Genomic DNA, 19,581 nt, shown 5'->3' with positions numbered 1-19,581 from the left:
TAATAATGCATATATTTATGGAGACTGGGGTCAAGTTGCATTTTACAATTTTAAAAATGTGCAGAATTTCACAAGTGACTTCATGTTAAAGATCGATAAAGAAAGAAATAAAAACGCACTGAGCTGTCACCAATGTCTTACAAATGCAATTATGCCATCTAGTGGCAGAAAAAGAAATCACCTCAACACAAATCAATATCACACTTTTGTTTTTACAGTACAGCACATCTTTTTAATTTTAAGTTCAATTTTATGAATTATTATGAAATTACTGTATCAATGACTAAAAGGTGCAGCCATATTTATATTAGTTTAACATTTTTTTCCACTTTTATGTTAACAAGAGCATGAAACTTAGGGAAAATAATTAATTAAAAACAGATTTTGTGATTAATCGTGACTTAACTATAGAAGTCATGCGATTATTTATATATATATATATATATATATATATATATATATATATATATATATATATATATATATATATATATATATATATATATATATATGATAGGGCTGTACAATATTTTGAAAAAATATTGATATCGCGATATTGGTCCATGCAATATGCATATTGCAAAGACATGCATTAAGTTTCATGTGGAATTGAATGCTTTTATGGAAATTTGAACAGTCAGCCGCTAACTAAAATGTGCACTGCCATCCCAATAGTTGAACATTATTGAGAGGTAGTTACAATTAATTAGCTAAGAATATATTGAGTTTGCTTATTTTGCTGCATGGAAAAAAAAGGCATTTCTTTAGGTACATGTCAATAATATTGATATCGCTATATTTAGCAACTATATTGCATATCGCATGATATATATATATATATATATATATATATATATATATATATATATATTTATGTCAGCACGATACACAATCCCTGAGTAATGTAATTCTTCCTTCCTTGCCCCGAGCAGACATCAACGAGTGCAAGTCGGGCAGGAACACGTGCGCCAACGACACGCTTTGCTTCAACCTGGACGGCGGCTACGACTGCCGCTGCCCGCACGGCCACAACTGCACCGGCGACTGCGTCCACGACGCCAAGGTCAAGCACAGCGGGCAGATCTGGGTGCTGGACAGCGACCGCTGCTCCGTCTGCTCCTGCCAGGTAAAGGAAACGCCCAGCGGGACCAGGCCACAAAAAAAAAAGCGTTGAGCTTTTGTTTTTGTTTTGTCAGGACGGGAGTCCAATCAGTTTTTGCTGATTCTTGCGATTCAGGATGATGTCCAATCCTGCATGTATTTGCGCAATGACATGAAGTGTTTGATTGTGCGCGTGCCAAACGCTCGTCTCGCCGTCTGAACAAAGAAGCATGAATGATGCGTCGTCCCCCGCCGGGCCAATCAGCAGCAAATGCCAACTTGTAACGTATTTTTTTTTTTTGTCCTTCACCGCTGAAACAATCAGTGACATTTAACAACAAAAAAGGAACGACGTTTGCGAATTGTGTCGCCTTCAAAGCTGCAAGGTTGCCGTTCGTCATCTCTTTGTGCGGGCGAGAGAGGCGACAACGCACGCGCTTTGAATTGAGAACGGGTCGTCTTTCTTCGCAAAATGTCACGCGACATCTCACTTAGTGCACCTTTGTTTCATTCCGTTCAATGTCTTCGATACAAAAACAGCTTTTATGCCGCGTGTCCTTATTCGACTTGAAAATAGTTTGTAAACTTGAATTTAAAAGCATTCATACTTGCGGCTGACTTCACTTAATTTGACAGCTGATTCCATTTGCATGCAGCATAGCAGCTAAATGCTGCTTCACCATGTTTGCTTTGAAACCCGGGCTACATTAATTGACGTTCAGAGGCCTACTGGGTTCATATTCACCTGCGTATCCTTCATGTATTCATCACCCTAACCTAGTTAATTACAACTGAAATATATAATATATATATAATCAAATAACACTACGATAAGGCACAAATTCCAACCTGTGAAAAATTTGTTATCTTAATAGAATTCAATCACATTTATATATATATATATATATATATATATATATATATATATATATATATATATATATATATATATATATATATATATATATATATTTTTTTTTTTTTTTTTAAGCTGAAATGTAAATGTGTTTCAGGTGAGTGGGAGGGGCAAAACTAATGTGCTCAACTTCTAGCGCTACTTGTTGCAAAAGAGCTAAAATGAAAAAAAAAAAAAAAAGTGTTGTTTTTTAAGAATGTTTACTTTCCGCTGTTTTGTGAGTGACTCGAACGCCACGTCTGGCGGGAGTGGAAGGCGATTATGGCGGATTAGCGTCGGTGGCGAATGATCGAGCAGCAAATGATTCATTTGATGACAAAAGCAGCACGGGCAGGAGCGGCTCCCTAATGGAATCAGTCGTATTAATTGATTCCACAGATGAGAGGGCTGCCCGTCAAAATTAGGCGGCGTAAACAAGTTATTGTTTGCGAGACGGCCGGCGGACGCAGCTGGAATTCCCAAGGATGAGATGCGGCGAGAAGGTCGGGACATCGCAGAGGAGTCAAAAACGAGCGGACGCGGAACAGTTGGAGGAGATGCTTTGATAATATTTGATAAAGATGGAGTCTAATTTAGTTTTAACTCAAGCCATATTGATGGTCAATATCGGAAGTAGGCATAGGCCAATTAGTGGTTTGACGTTTTTACTGTGGTTCTAAAAAGTCAAGGTTTCAATAACCGCAAACACTTTTCTGTGCAGGGCATAATCTGATTGGCTGCTTGCAGAGTTGAGTAAACGAGCAGCTCTTTGAAGTTTATTGCTTTCATTTAGGTTCGACAAAAGAGACACGTTACAGTTACACAAATGCTTTAGGAATGATGTGCATTCTCCTTTAGTAATTTAAAAATAAATAAATAAATAAAAAATAAAAAATAAAAAACATAGCACCAGCAGGTACTAGTTAGCCCAAGGACAACATGAGCGGCCCGCAGGTCTGTCCTAAAAATAGCTGACCAGTGATGGGAAACCGTGACTTACTAAGAAGAATTAAAAGAACAAAAAGAATGGTAACTTTTATTTATGTGCTAAATGCTGTTTTATTTACATGTTTTTTTTAAGATAATTTTAGATCTTTAATTTGAATAATTGAGTGATACCGCAATATTTTTACTCGCACTTATCATACCATCAGAATATCATTTTGGCTTAATCAATCCAGTTGAACAAGACTATTTTATAGTTTTTGTTATCTATTTTACTGATAGGCTGCACTGAAAGGAGACACTTGTACATCTATTTGCATGATGACAATAAATATTGAAATGCTTGAATATGATGTTTTGGGAATCAAATATGAAGACCAACTCTAATCTGAAACGACTTTTTTTGACTCGAGTCTTATAAAGTAGCGTATTCCTTCCTTCCTTCCTTCCTTCCTTCCTTCCTTCCTTCCTTCCTTCCTTCCTTCCGTGTTGTGTTGTTGAGGCGGGCCAGGTGACGTGCCGCCGGATGGTGTGCGACTGCGACGACCCCAACGCCGACCTCTTCTGCTGCCCCGAGTGCGACCCGCGCTCGAGCAGCCAGTGCCTGCACCAGAACGGGGCGCTCACCTACGCCAGCGGCGACACCTGGGTGGACAACTGCCAGCAGTGCCGCTGCCTGGTGAGCCGCGACACGCGTCACGTCACGTCACGTCACAGCGACACGCGGATGACGTCGACCTGTCGTGTGCGTTAACCGCTCGTTGATTGGTTCCCATAGAAACAAGTGAAGGGGAGTAATTCCAGTTTTGATAACCAGCAAAAGGTCGAGGGAGCGGGAAAAATAAATCAAAATAAATCCGCTTTGGTGTGTCGAGAAGTTGTTGTGGAGATGTGGGCGGATTGTCGCGTTTTGATTGCGTCACCGTGATACCGGAAGATAACGAGCGAGCGCGGGAGGCTCCGAGATTCGTGCTCGACAAGCTTGCGCGTTTGGGTCGGTGTACTTTTCGGCCATTCGTTTTTCCTTCTGTGAATTAAAAATGAAAATGGGAAACGGGCCTTTATCCGATGTTCTATTATGTGTTTATTTACCACAAATCGGGAAATGAAATGTGGCCGTAAACCGTTTTTCGCAAGCTGGTTTCTCCTTGACCCGGAAGCCGTTCATCTTTTGCGGCGCGTCACTGTTGCTGCTGCAGTAGCAGCTTGCTGCCCCCTAGTGTCTATTTCGAGGTCCCTGTTGGCGCCTATTCTTCGGGACTAGCCATCTAAACATGGCTTTTGATGGCTATCACAACTTGATAGCGGAAATGAAAAATAACGGCATGACGTCTAGTGAAATCGCTACACATCTGTGTCGCCAATTTGTCCCTATAAGAGGACTTTTCGGAGAGAAATGTCCGAAGGTGGCTCTCAGATCATTGTCTGTCAGAGGCCTCGAAATGGACACTAGGGGGCAGCAAGCTTCCACTGCAGCAGCAGCAGCTTGTGACGCGCCGCAAAAGATGAACGGCTTCCGGGTCAAGGAGAAACCGCATTTCATTTCCCGATTTGTGCTAAATAAACACATAATAGAACATCGGATAACGGCTCGTTTCCCGTTTTTTGTTCATATACATCAAAACAAAAAACGGAAATTGGTTTGTTTCCCGTTTTCCGCCTTCTTGCTTCAGAAGGAAAAACGAATGGCCGAAAAGTACACGGACCCGTTTGTCTTCCGCTGTGTGATTCGTTTGACCGGTCAAGCGTCCGCTGCTTCCTTTTTTCGCGTGCGCCTTTGACCTTTTGCCTCTCGCACGTCACGAGGGATTGCTGACAAACGCGCGAGTGTCAAAGTGACGCTTTTCGCCGCCTCGTCTCTCCCTCGGTTCGTGTCTCTCACGCCTTCTTTTCACGCCGTCGCTCAATGGACGCTTTATTAGGGACACAAGTACAACGTTTCACTAACTTTTATTTGACATGACAAAATGAGGGAACACTGTGTAATAACTATCCGTTATAAATATGTATCAGATCATTAGTTAAGTAGTCATAAACTTTTTAGGTATTTGTTAATTTAAAGATTTATGATGCCTATAAATAGTTCATATATCAATATTAAACTGTTCGTTAATGAGTTATAAATGACTGTATGTTCATTATTTGTATACAGTAAATGAGTAATAAATCACAAACAAGCTGTTACATTACTTATTAATGCTACGTTAAGTTTCAGTTCATAAGTTTATATGTGATTGGAAGTTGTTCTAAAGTTGCAACTCTTCCACATTTACTAACAGCTAATAAATGGAGAACATCCCAATTACATATATAAAATATTAACTTAAAACTTAACAAGTCATTAGTAAGTAATTTACTATTAGATTGTTTATGATCTATTTCTAATTTATAAGACAGCTGGTAAGCAACTTGCCGCTTTAGTCCTGCTGTGGCTCCCTTTTGATCTCTTAAAAATTAGTCAAAAATAATGTTTAATTTTTTTTTACATACATTTTTTTAGATAATTTTTTTGTTTTACATTTATTTTTTAGATAAAATATTTTTTTACATTTATTTTTTAGATAAAATGTTTTTTTTACATTTATTTTTAGATATTTTTTTTTACATTTATTTTAAAATAATTTTTCTAATTAGAAAATATCTATGGAATAGCAAAAACTAAATATAAATAAATGTGTAATTGATTTAAAAAAAAAAAAGGCAGGAAATAAAGTGTTAAAAATACATAAATAAAAATAACCATAAAATGTGCAAAAACAAAAGAAGAAATCCCACCATGCTCGGTTTGGTATAATCAATCATTAACATACAATTAGCAAGTCTTTATTAAATCATTAACAGTTTATTAATGATATACTTACTATTTATAGGCATCATTATAAATCCTTAACAAGCCATTGATGGAGTCATTCATAACTCATTAATTAGCAGTTTACTAATGATCTATTAACTAGTTATAACAGATAGTTATAAAGTCGAAGCAGCAGAGGCATGAAAAGGACGGCCAACACCTCCGCGGCCACCCGCCGACATCTGCATACGCAGAAGACGCCGGCCTTTCCCAGGAAGCGCTTACATCAATCAACCATTTGCAATCGGAAGAAACGGACAGATCATCAAAAAAAGAAAAAAAAAAAAAAAAAACATCCCACTGTGTCTATCGGCCACCTGCAGCTGGGCCAGCTTGAAAAGGGAGCTTGATGAGTCAAGTCAGCGGGTCTCATTGAGGCGACGCCTTCTGACGCATCGGCATTCCTCGACTTCTCTCGACGGTTCATCGGAAAAGGCCACCAACCATCTTGCTGCAATAATAACACGACTAGAAATCGTCAGCGGTCCAGCGCACCCCGTCAAAAATGTACACATTATGATTAGTGCTGTCACTATTGAATATTTTTTAGAATTGATTATTGAATCAATTAACCGGATTCATTTTGCATTAAAATGTATTACAAAAGCATTTCCACAACGATATCTGTTTACTAACTGGTAGGGGTGTGAATTGCCTAGTACCTGACGATTCGATTCGTATCACGATTCACAGGTCACGATTCGATTCGATACCGATTAATCCCGATACGAATGGTCACGATTCGATACCGATTAATCCCGATACGAATTTATAAGTCGATTGTTGCGATTTTTTTTCATTCATATTTAGAAAATACTAATCAGTAAGCTTGTAGAGTGTAAGATTTATATGAAAATGTATTATTTATTTATCTGAAATTTCAGTCTTATAGAGGTTGTAATCTGTTTCATGTTTGAACAGCATTAAAATAAAATATTAAGGCTTAATGTTCCGGTCATATAACATTCTTCCATGCTCAAGGTGTGAATCCTAAAAAAATAAATAAATAAATAAATAAATATAAAAAAAAAAAATCGATTCTGCCGATTATTGAATCGATTCGAGAATCGCGCAATGTAGTATCGCGATATATCGCCGAATCGATTTTTTTTTAACACCCCTACTAACTGGTGATTGTTTTTTGTGCGGATTTAGACAATTTTAAATAAAAAAAAAACATGTCTAAATGATTAATCGATTATTAAAATAGTTGATTAATTTAAAAATGGATTACTTGTCGATTCTCTAATCATGTTCAATGTGATCACTCCTCTCACCGTTTATTCCTGCACTCGTACTGAGTTAAAAGTGACCGATTCACCGGTAACTTTTTTTTTCTTTTTTTTTTTTTTGACAATTGCTCCCCTGCGTTTGTTGCGTCGCAGCAGGGGCAGGTGGACTGCTGGCCTCTGCCGTGCCCGCCGGTGGACTGCGAGTTCACGGCGGTGGCGGAGGGCGAGTGCTGCCCGCGCTGCGTGAGCGAGCCGTGCCAGGCCGACACCATCCGCAACGACATCACCAAGACGTGCGCCGACGAGCGCGGCGTCTCGCGCTTCAGCGGATCCTCCTGGCTCAAGCACGGCACCGAGTGCACCCTGTGCCAGTGCAAGGTAACCGCCGCAAACAATAGTGATCGACCGACCGCGTTTGCAAACGGGAAAAAAAAAAAAAAAAAAAAAGAGTGGTTTATGTGAGACGCCATTATGAATGCAAAATTGGTGCATTCATTTTGAGTTCATTTAAAATTCCTTTAACGCCGCTAATTTTTTTTTAACGCACGATGAATGACTTGCATGGAAAGTAAGAATTCCACTCGCAACGCAGCAGAGACGTCCAGTCAAAATTTAGCAGGTCAAGTTGTATTTTTGCAATTTTAAAAAATGTGCAGAATTTCACGAAGTTACGTTCACGTTAAAGATTAGGTTGCTCTTATTACGGAAAGAAGAATTCACTAAACCAACATCTTAAAAAATGCAATGATGCCATCTTGGGGCAGAAAAATGACCAGCACAAATCAGTATCACACTTGTTTTTTTCAATACATCTCTTTAACTCAATTTTATGAATTATGAAATTGCTGTATCAATGTTTCCCGTTTTTGTTAATGAGTATGAAAACTAAAAAAAAAAATATTTTCTTGTACATTTAGAATGAAAATAAAAGATGCAATTGATCTTGGAAGTAATGCGATTAACTGACAATATTAACTCCAAATCTGAATTTTTTTCGTCACAAACAAATCCTGAAATTTTAGAAACATCCAAACTTCTTTTATTAATCAAAAATATTAACAACCAATCATAACATTTTTAACAGGAAATACATTTTAGACAAAAAAAAAGATGAAAATATTTTACAAAAAAATTGACAATTGTAACCCTAAAAACAGTTTTTAAAATGGAAAACATCCATTGAAATATATATTTTTTTATTTTATTTTAACCACAAATAAATTATCTATTATCATAAGTAGAGGTTTTTAATTTTAAAAAATGGCAATGATGATAAACTACTTCAATTTTTTTTTTTTTGGCCAAAAAAAACCAAATGGAACAAGAAAATGGCAATTCAACCAAATACGGTAATACATTTTTCATAAAAAAAATAAAATAAATAAATAAATAAAGAAATCATGTTGTCTAACCCAAAGAAAGTTTTCATACAAAAAAATGTATTAAAAAACTAACAAAATTTTAACCTAAAAAATGGATATTTGTAAGCTCTAAACTTACACTATGAACCAAAAAAAAAGTTTTCATTTTCATGTTCTGTGCGGTTTGTCGTTTGTGTGTCCAGAACGGCCACATCTGTTGCTCAGTGGACCCCATGTGCCTTTAGTGGCTGCGAAGGCACCTGTACAGCGTTCTCCATGTAAAATACAAACACGTGAAAAGAAGAAGACAAAACAAACAAATATTAACACCGCCATCACCACTTTAATGTCTCCTCACGGATCTTGTCAAGCTTGTTTAGGGCGCCGCAAATGTGTTGTTCTTGTTTCCTTGTAAATGCCAGCAGGTTTGGTTGGTGCGTTCAGGAAAAAAAAAAAAAAAGAAAACAAACGTGTACGATAGCTAACATGATGATGAAGATGATGATGATGATGATGAAGATGGCCTTCACTCTTTGTTTACGCATCCACATGAACCTTGTAAAATATTATGAATATTAACTGGCATGATTGTGCTTGATGTCCAAACTTTTTCTTTTTTGTAAATTTCTTAATTGATATGACGATGACGATGACGATGATGATGATGATGACGATGATGATGATATCTCCTTAGCGACCTGTTAGCTTCTATTTGCCCCTTGCCAGTCGTCTCCGTATTACGTGCTGTTTTGTAGCTTTTTATTGCACATCACTTTTGGTCATATTTTTGTTATTTTCATTTTTAATTATTTATTTCCCTGCTTGTTATTGTGTAATAGTGAAATAAATTATTTCCATTTACATTGTCTTTCATTCATTTAGCAAATAATGCTGGTTTATTAGAAAATTATTAAAATGTGTTTATATATATATATATATATATATATATATATATATATATATATATATATATATATATATATATATATATATATATATATATCTCACACACATTACTTTGTGGTTCGGGTTTGCAAATATGTAGTGCAGTAGAAATACAAAAATGTTGGATATATTTCATGTTTTAATTTAATGTTATGGTTCAAATGAAATGACTTCACAATTGCACTACATGTCATTGTTTACATTATTTTATTTATTTTAATATCAGCAGCACAACAAAAAAAAACAAAAGTTTTTTTATTACATCATTACAATTTTTTCGACACCACAAAATTTCAGTGATAAGGATTCAAACGTGAGAATCTTTCAGTTTTTTTTTCCATATTTAAAATATAAATTATTTCTCATTCCTGTATTGATTGTGTTTGTTTATGAAAGTTGCTCGGATATTTTTCTCACTAGCGCCACCCTGAGATTGACCAAAGATCACAGCATAAAAACGGTATAAAAATGTACAAATTTATTGCTTTGGCAGACATTTTGAACACATCTTTTCATCCACTTTGAAAAAAAAGTCACACAAACAGGAAGAGTTTTTTTGTTTTTTGTTTTTTTTTACATTAGCAACACATGAAAGCCACCTGCACTTGTCGAACACTAATATCTTCTTCATAGGTTCGTTTCATGTTTAAATTACGCAACCGAGCGCTTCCACAATATTATGGGAAATACATCCACTTCCTCACCTTGTGCGCGCGCACACACAATTAAAAACGCACAGCTGATTGATGACATTTCTGTGAAATGTTAATTAAGACTTTATTTTAGATATACATTTATATCTAAATATTTATTGCAGGCAGACATTTTGTTTAAAAATAAGAAATAAAAAAATAATTCTAACAATTTTATATTATTATATATTTTATATATAATTTTATTATATTTTGTTATTATTTATATATTTATATATAATTATATTTTTTTATTTTATATTATCTTAATTAATTGTAATTATTTATAATTGTTTTATATTTATTATTTTAAATAAAATGTCTGCCTGTTAAAATAATATAAAATAAATGTAATTATATATATATATATATATATATATATATATATATATATATATATATATATATATATATATATATATATATATATAATAAAAATATAAAATTTAATAATTATAAAATAAAAAATAAGATTGTGTTCAATAGGGAATATGTTATATTTTCTTATTTACCTGTATATATATATTATATATATATATATATATATATATATATATATATATATATATATATATATATATATATATATATATATATATATATATATATATGATGTAAGTGCTTCTACAGCACAAAAGTCCATTTTTAATCAACTGTGTTAGTATTCCTGTAACTGCTTCAATATTTATTGATTTATTCTTTTGTTTGCCTCCTTTTAAGAGTGAAACACATTCCAGAATATTACCGTGTCATGCATTGAGTGTATTATAATTTGGATGAATGCAAAGGCAAATCCGATTAATGCACTTATGTTTGTGAGTAATGTTTCTTTTTTTTTTTTCTTTTTTTTTTTAAATTCAATTAGGCCCTTTTCTGTATGAGCTTGTCACAAATGTATGCAAATTCCTCTTTTAGCTCGGAGTTGAAATTGGAGGGGGGGGGGGGGGGGTAATAGAGTGAATATAAATGTGGCAGCGTTTGAAGAACAATATTTAAGAGAAATAAACGTGCATGCACATGCGGTCAAAAGAAGTCGGCACTTTGGAAAAAGGCGACAAAATGACGTCTTCACTTTGATGCACAAGGTTGGGAAGAAAGTCTTGGTTTTTAGCAGAAGTCGCAGTCAGTCCGTGGGGAAAATGAAGCTTCGTGAACCACTTGCAATTTTCTTTTCCTCCTCTAGATGGTGCTCTTGGTTTAAAGGCAAAGGGGATCTAAAAAGTATCGCAAGTGGTTCACGAAGCTTCATTTTCCCATCATGACGTCATGTTTGGACCATCCTAGACTTCTACTCTGACATCTTCAAGTATATAATGTACTTTACTGAGGGTTATATTTGTGTATGAAATGTCAAGGCACGATTAATCGGAAAAGGCCTCCGTTAAAAGGCACTCATTTATGAAAATGCACACCGTGCCAAAGTTGCGTTTCAAAAGATCCGTCAAACAGTTTTTGGTTTCAAAAGAGCGTGTTAAGAGAATCTGAGTAGAAATGCTGCATGGCTTCGCTACCTCGACCAAAGTGAAGTTCGCAGGTCACGGCGTCTGCTGGGGGACATCTTGAAGGGGGACGTCCGTTTCCTGGCACGGCTCCGCATCGGGATTGATGCCGAGCCACATGAGGAACGAGACGTCGTTGGACTCGTCCGGTTCCTCGGGCGGCCCGGTGTCAACGGCGACGCTGAGATGTTCCCCTTGAGCCTCCACGGAGACGGCGACGCTGTCGGGAGACGGCGCCGCCGCCGAGAGCGCCGCCTCCGCCAACGGCAGCGCCGACGTTCCCGAGCGCGTGAGGCCGTCCGACGCCGCGGCGTCCCGCGGCTCCTCGGGGGCGACGCCCATCTCCTTGCTGCACGCGGACGGCGACTTCTTATTCATCCGCTCGTAGCGCTTGTCCTGGTTGTCGGCGAAGGTCTGCGCGTCGGGGAATCGTCCCAGCAGCCAGATGAAGACGCCGAAGCAAGCGAAGGCCACCAGGCTGGGGATGAAGGCCAGGCACTTGACCTGCATGCTGGCCCCGATGTAGCGGCTGTGCAGGAGCAAGTCCTGCGCCACGTAGGAGCGGTTGGTCTTCGGGTCCACGTTGGCGGCGCGCCACTGGTAAGTCAGCGTGCTGCGGTTGAACCTCCGGAGTGCCTCGGCCTCCTCCACGCTTAGGATCTTCTCGCCGGGCCCCACGTACTGACCGTACTCGTACGGCTGGTAGAAGATCTGGTTCTTCCACATGTTCAGGTCCAAAATCATCACCAGGAAGATGATGCCGTAATTGAACCACTTGCCTGCGAGGAGATACGTGATATAAGAGTCGGCGAATGCAGGTCCCGAAGGTCAAAACCCTGCCGCAGGTTCGGCGTTAGCCACAGGTGCTTCTACTCAACAGGTAAATGAGCTCATTTCCGTGCTGGTTAAGAGAAATCAATTGGGGCTGAACTGAAAAACTGTGGCAATGGTTTGAATTTGATTTTCAACCTGCGATCAGAGCCGATGCAGAAACCTGCTAATGTCACTATTGAATCTTTTTAAAATTTATTATTATATCGATTAGTCCATCAAATAATCAACCCGCCCCCAGTATTTTTCATAAATTACTTATTATTATTTTATTTACATATATATTATTAAACACCAACAAAAATTGCCTACGCTAAACAGTTAGCATTAGCTCGCTAGCAGTTATCATTTAAGGTAAATAAACAGTAACCACCATTTATCTTTCATGCACATGCATTATTAGCCAATGCTAAACAGTTAGCAATTGTGATTAGCATTAGCGTGCTAGCAATTATCATGTGAAACAGTAACCACTACTTGAGATGACTTGACTTGACCATTTAGTTAAATTGAGGCGATATAAGTACGAATTATTCATCTCCTGTGCACGAACATTATTATCAAAAGCTAAATGGTTAGCAATCGTGATTAGAATTGGTGTGCTAGCGATTACATGATTACATCACATCTACATGAATTGAATTGAGTGAATTGTGGATATACTAACTACTAATTTTTCATCACCTGTGCAATCCAGTACATTATTAAACACCAACGAAATTAGCTTATGCTAAATGGTTAGCAATCACGATTAGCATTAGCACACTAGCGAATTCCATGTATGCTATCAGGTAAACATTTTCGGTCAACCTATTTTTAAAATCGAGTTATCCGACGTTATGGTCAAACTTCAAGCCATTAATTTTCTAATACGCTGCGAGAAGATGGATAAACTCCTTTACTAAGACGGGGAGGAGGCAGCCACCAATTTGTTGGTTCTCTACAACGTCTCGTAACGAGATCATCAGATTAGCCACGCCGACCGATAGCGGCGCAGACGTCTCCCCCGAGGTCGACGGGGGCTCTCGTCACCTCGCCGAGGTTTGCTCCTAATGAGGAAAACCGATCACGTCTCCGCCAGCTTTAATAGATACGCATTTCGTCAGGGGGCGGACAGGTGAATCACTGAGCGTTTGAACGGTTTATTTAGCGGAAGCGCCGACGGTTTTAGCGTCTCGAGGTCATGAATGGAGAGAGCGACGAGATGATTGAAAACAAGAACGAGTTCTCGAGAAATGTGAGCGATGGAGAGATGCAGCGTCGCGGGAAAGTGTCGAACGAAGAAGTGACCAGGAAATCACGAGAGAATGATTAAATTTTCTTTCATCAAAAACTGCCACCAGTTGCAAGTAAACAACGAAAGCCACATCACGCGTGACTTGATGATGGAACAACTGTCAGTCAATAACGGATGGAAGTTGATTCAACGTACCTGTGATATGAACGCGGTACTCATCTTTGACGATATGTCTGCAGACAGGAAGCTTGAAATTGACCTGTGCGGTTGGCAACCCTGGCAAATTTACATCCAGGTTACCCATGAAGTGAGGGAACTCCCAGTCCTGTAAACACGCGCGAGTACACATAAAGTCCAGCACAAATGGAGCGCAAAGTGCAGTCTAACTGTGAGCAGTGGTGGATTTTTCTTTCATTTGGTATTTTTCTACAGTCTTGCACAGGTAGAATTGGGCGTAAGGAGATGGTAAGAGATGGTCAAAGTAAGAAGGCAAAAAAAAATGACTTGGTTTATATACTGTAGCATTTTTCTAGATACGCAAAAGTACAAATAAATTATTTGTACATTATTTTAGGGCTAAACACAATTTCACTTCATAACATTATGTGGCCCTTGGGTCCTTCTGATCTTCTGTATGTGGCCCTCAAATGAAAAAGTTTGAACACCCTTGACTTCAGAGGGATTGTCCCATGTTTCATTTCTAAACAGTGCCAACCTGCACCGTGTATTTAAATCTACGAAATTCTCGTTACGCCACCCACACCACAAGTTAGACCTGCTTTTCGCCAGTCTAAAATCTAGTGTAATTTTGTCACCAAATTTCCAGATGCAGCCCGGTTCGCCAGAACGCCCAGAGAGGCCCAACACGATGAAGATGAAGCGCCAGGGCTGTGCAATTAATCGAAATTCAATTACAATTTCAATAATTACACGCCGCAATTACAAAATCAGCATTATCGCAAACAAAAAATAAAAGATTAGCAAAAATTTGTTTAAATGTATATATTTATATATTATATATATTTATTAGGGCAGCAAGATCGAGTGCAGGCTCGGACCTTCCTGGGTGGAGTTTGCATGTTCTCCCCGTGCCTGCGTGGGTCTTCTCCGGGTACTCCGGTCTCCTCCCACATTCCAAAGACATGCATGGCAGGTTAATTGGGTGCTCCGATTTGTTCCTAGGTGTGCGTGTGAGTGTGGATGGTTGTTCGTCTCTGTGTGCTCTACGATTGGCTAGCGAGCAGTTCAGGCTGTGCCCGGCCTACTGCCCGAAGCCGGCTGGGATAGGCTCCAGCACCCCCTGCCACCCTTTTGAGGAAAAGCGGTTAAGAAAATGGATGGATGGATATATATTTATTCTAAATTCTTTTGCACCCAAAAACATAGGATGCTCCTAATCGTGATTATTATTATTATTATTATTATTATTAATATTATGATTATTATGATTATTATTATTATTATTATTATTATTATTATTATTATTATTATTATTATTATGATTATTATGATTATTATTATTATTATTATTATAATCAAGAAGCTCTTAGGGACGCGCCCGATTTTACGCCAAACGAATGGGCGCCTATCTAGAGCTTGTGTGTTCAGAAATTGGAAAGTTGATTTTCTTTGGCAGGTCACAAGTGAGTCGTGAAAACCTGATGGAGGATTACCTGGATTTTGGATTTTATAGACCAAGAATCACTTCATTTATCAGAATACCTCGATCGAATTAACACGGCATGGTAAAATTCACAACGCGCTCCTATCAATGGAGAGGATAACAACACCCAAGCCACTAATGAAGTCCGCACCTCGCTCAGTACTGCGGATGTTTCCGCCTCTTTCCTCGCTAACAGGCATGAGGATTTAGCCAATATGAAGACGCGCAGGACAAAGGCAATCTGTGCAAATCAGGCCAAACTCAGGAGACCCTCGACAACCAGTCGAACCCGCGGCGAGCCCGTGCAGCGGCCCGCCGATGCCCCCTCCCGAAGAAAGTAATTAAGCCTTGCAGTCGACGGTGGCTGCAGCCATGAGCAGCGCTAACGAGCGTGGCATTTAAACGCTCTTCCCACAAAAAAAAAAATGTAAAAAAATAACGAGTCACAATGACAAAAGATGAGGAAAGTAAACTCGCTGGGTTTATATTGCTACACACGCACACACAAAACCTTTTTACATTTAGAAGCGTAATTACACATGAACAAGTAGAAAAGTAAAGCATGTCTTGGAGGCAGGAATCTCAAACAGATCATTAATTAGCTTGAGAACAACAGCGCACATGTTTTCTCATGGAGGATTAACTGCGTATGAACCGCAGCATCCTCGGCGGCAACGTGGGCTTGTCCTATTGGTGAGCACTAGGTGGCGCTAGTGACAGACCAAAATAAACAATCAATGGAGGCAGGGTGGAAGACGAGCGAGCGGTTGAGAAATGTTGCCATTCACTCAAGTGGAATGAGCAATTGATGATATTAAAATGTGAATAATTGCATGAAATTTGTCATGCTTGTGGCTGTGAAAATTAACAGGGAGTTTAATAAGAAATTTGTTTTGGTCCTTCTGGTGTTCACATTGTAATTCGCATCGTAATTATGCCAGCTCAAGTTAGCAACCAGGAAGTTACCAATAGGTCTACCTTAAAAGCTATGTTTTGTTTCCACACATTATCATTTGTGCAACGTCCATCCATCCATCCATCCATTTTCTTGACCGCTTATTCCTCACAAGGGTCGCGGGGGCTGCTGGCGCCTATCTCAGCTGGCTCTGGGCAGTAGGCGGGGGACACCCTGGACTGGTTGCCAACCAATCGCAGATTTGTGCAACGTAACATATTTTATCCTTATACCAATATTTTTCTTACAAGTATTGACTGAAATTATGACTTCACTATTGCTTCAGCACAGTAATAGACTACGTGTGAGCTGACGTAATGTGCATATTCAAGTTATCTCATTCAATCCCTAAACCATCGACCTGGTTTGACCTTTTTTTTTAAGTACCGTGCAGTAAAAAAGGAGCATAATTAGAACATAACCACGATCCAAATCACTTTGTATTCGCCATTCCGTGAGTAGCCACTCCTCACAGTTGTTGTTTTTGCCCGGACAAACACACCTGCATATTCATGAGCCGCAGTGATGTTCCTATGGGAGACAACAGTTTGTGTGTCCAATCTCGTGAGTCATCATAAAAGGAAATGAAGGCGGGTTCACATTTTAGAGCTTAGCTGAGGGTTCACGTTGGGTGACAAGTAGGGATGCAACGATATCCAAACATCACGATACAATATTATCACGATATTGTGGGGAGATTGGCAATACAAAAAAAAAAAAAAAAAGGTCACAATATTGTAAAAAAAAATAGCTCACTAAAAAAAAAAAAAAAACACAATATTGTGCTTTTGTACATTACAACAGTGCATATAAACACCTACAATCTCTAATATTGAGACTTACATGCTAATGCTAGCCAATATTGAGTTCCTCAACATATTGCCTCGGTTCACAATCATATTACGTTCCCATTCAAAACATGCCCTGTGAAAATTCAACTGCACTAAAAAACTAGCCACCAGAGGGTGCTAAAACTGCACAAATGGAAATCAACACGATTTTTTTTTAAGAGATGTGCTGCTTTTAATATCGTGACATGTCGACGACGATATATTGTGGCAGTTTTAATATCGCAATATTGCTGCTATCGTTACATCCCTACTGAGAATTGAGGCATAGGAGACGCGAGGGTGTAAAGAAGGCCCGTGTGCACATATAGGGAGAATATATCAAAATATACTCTCGTGTCCTGCATGTATTTGCGTCCACGCCGGCTGAGAATGATCAAACGCTCCGCTTGCTGCTGCTATGTGGCGCATCACGTCATTGATGAATTGGGAGAGGGGGATGGGAAGGACGGCAAACAGCAACAAGACGGGACGAGACGTCCCAGCGACTCTCATTGTTGTGTGTGCGCGTGCGGTTTTTAATTGGCCACTGGGGAGCACTTCTACCTGCATGACAATGAGGAGGTCGAACACCAAGATGAAGGAGGCCAGGAAGGCTCTGAAGACCTCATCGCTAGGCAGGAAGCCCCGGTTCAGGCAGTCCCAGCAGATCCAGTCGGTACTGATGGCGAGAACCACCAATGACGTCAGCGAGACCAGCACCGTCCTGAAAAAAAAAGAAAAGAAGAAGAAGCGAGAGGGGAGATTTATGAATGAATTAGAGAGGAAGCCAACCTTGAAACAAACATTTATTTTCCCCCAAATCCAAACTAGATGAGGCGCATATTTATTACATCCTGAAAGAGGAGAAGAATGAGGCGCTGCAGAGGGAGTCAATGTAGTGAAAAGCAACATGCACCAGATAGTGTTCCTGACAAGACAAATGAAGTGTAATTGCGCATGCATTTCGAAACGCCACGCCGACTATAAACGTCACATTAACAGGCAAGCAAATGTTGTAATAATGTGCAGCCAGGAGAGGGGATTGTTCGTCGTCCCCTTTTGTTGAAGACTGCTCACCAATAATGTTATTGGCAGTATTTGAACTGCTGCATTTTTAAACTACAATGACGTTTCATCGAGTGCAGACCTCCTCCAAGGCACAAACCTAATTTGGACCAACATCAGTCATACTGAAAGTATGGATTCTCAAATTCTCATGCATATTTTTATTCTTTGCTCTTTATTAGGATTCCCATTAGCTCCCACAAAGTGGTTGCTCGTCTTCCTGGGGTCCTCAAATAATTCATTCAACAAAAACATACAAAGTTTAAAATTGCTCCTTGGAGTAAAAAACAAAAACAAAAAAAAACAAAAAAACAAAAACAAAACACTAAATAAATGTAAAAATAAATAAATATAATAATAAACAAATAAATAAACAAATAAATACTTGATTTAAAATGACTAAATTAGAAAATAATAAAGAACAAATGAGTTGAGTAGCCATCTTAAATGGATACTTGACTAATTGAGCCATTTACAACAGTAAAAAGTTAACATTTTGTCTATAATTAATGTGGTGACGTCATTATTTTTCCATGTACAATTAGTACCTTTAAAAAGTAATTTTTCTACTTGCTGTCAACTGATGATGACATCACCTGTGCTGAGGAAGTAGGTAACGACCAATCATGGCTCAGTTCACTGACCATACCCAGCAAACAGGTTTTCCGTGATTGCCCGTTACCTACTTCCTCAGCACAGGTGATGTCATCATCAATCGCTAGCAAGTAGAAAAAAAAACACTTTAAAGGTATTCATTGTACATGAAAAATAATGAAATTATCAAATTCAATATGGACAAAATATTAACTTTTCACTACTGAAAATTGTTCAGTGAGTCAAGTATCCCTTTCAATGCATTTTAGAAACTAGCATAGTCTAGTAAATAAAAATAAAACAACAGTAGATAGAAATTATTGATATAAGTTCTTGAAACATGGCTATCAAGCTACTACAACTACATTTTGTGTAAGTGCATGTTCTATATGACTATTTATTTACATGTGCTGAAGCACAATAAAGTGAAGCACTAGATGGGGAAAACCTCCCACAATTATTTATTGACTTTAAATGACATTTATGACGCTGATTATAATTCCTCAATTTATTCAGATGTACATCCAAATGTATTAATGGCCAATGTCCCTAATGAAATTCACATGAAAAAAAAATGCTGATGAAAACATGACTTTCATTGCAATGTAAACAACAAACAACTGAACAGAAATCGAAGCTCAAAAATATGCGTAGAGATGCTCACAAAGTCTTGTCGTAGATTGGGACATAATGTGAACTCAAAAAGGGCAAAAACTCACAAACGTGACCCAAACGGTTGATCCTCCAATGTGTTTGTCCTCCACTTCTCTCTTGGATGAAAACAAGCACCTCCCGGGAATCATTTACTTGTTGTATTGAACATAAAGGCCATAAAAGACTTTGTGGGGTTTGCAGCTTTTGTTGAGCAGTTATTGAAAGGTCGTG

The 19,581-nt window shown here is 38.4% G+C and overlaps 2 protein-coding genes across 5 annotated transcripts in view; one reads left to right on the top strand and one right to left on the bottom strand.

Annotated features, from left to right (window-relative positions):
* The window catches only part of nell2a (neural EGFL like 2a), a 98,532-nt gene extending 89,286 nt beyond the window's left edge, over nt 1-9,246 (top strand). Inside the window, exons 17-20 of one of the 2 annotated variants that reach the window (XM_077517353.1) lie at nt 933-1,126; nt 3,453-3,620; nt 7,178-7,402; nt 8,589-9,246. In XM_077517353.1, coding sequence (XP_077373479.1) covers nt 933-1,126; nt 3,453-3,620; nt 7,178-7,402; nt 8,589-8,630 — 629 coding nt within the window. In that variant the 3' untranslated portion in view covers nt 8,631-9,246. Of the gene's footprint in view, nt 1-932; nt 1,127-3,443; nt 3,621-7,177; nt 7,403-8,588 lie in introns of both variants that reach the window. The other variant, XM_077517352.1, reaches the window with a different exon arrangement.
* Nucleotides 9,247-10,594: 1,348 nt separating this feature from the next.
* The window catches only part of tmem117 (transmembrane protein 117), a 33,235-nt gene continuing 24,248 nt past the window's right edge, over nt 10,595-19,581 (bottom strand). For all 3 annotated transcript variants that reach the window (XM_077517346.1, XM_077517345.1, XM_077517344.1), the window contains 3 exons: nt 17,602-17,761; nt 13,785-13,914; nt 10,595-12,300 (listed from right to left, as the gene is read on the bottom strand). In XM_077517346.1, the coding sequence (XP_077373472.1) occupies nt 11,558-12,300; nt 13,785-13,914; nt 17,602-17,761 (1,033 nt within the window). In that variant the 3' untranslated portion in view covers nt 10,595-11,557. The remainder of the gene's footprint in view (nt 12,301-13,784; nt 13,915-17,601; nt 17,762-19,581) is intronic.

The sequence above is a fragment of the Festucalex cinctus genome, chromosome 3 (genome assembly GCF_051991245.1).
Source record: "Festucalex cinctus isolate MCC-2025b chromosome 3, RoL_Fcin_1.0, whole genome shotgun sequence".
NCBI lineage: Eukaryota > Metazoa > Chordata > Actinopteri > Syngnathiformes > Syngnathidae > Festucalex > Festucalex cinctus.
Note: the sequence above shows the minus strand (reverse complement) of the source record. Positions and strands in the feature narration are given on the sequence as shown.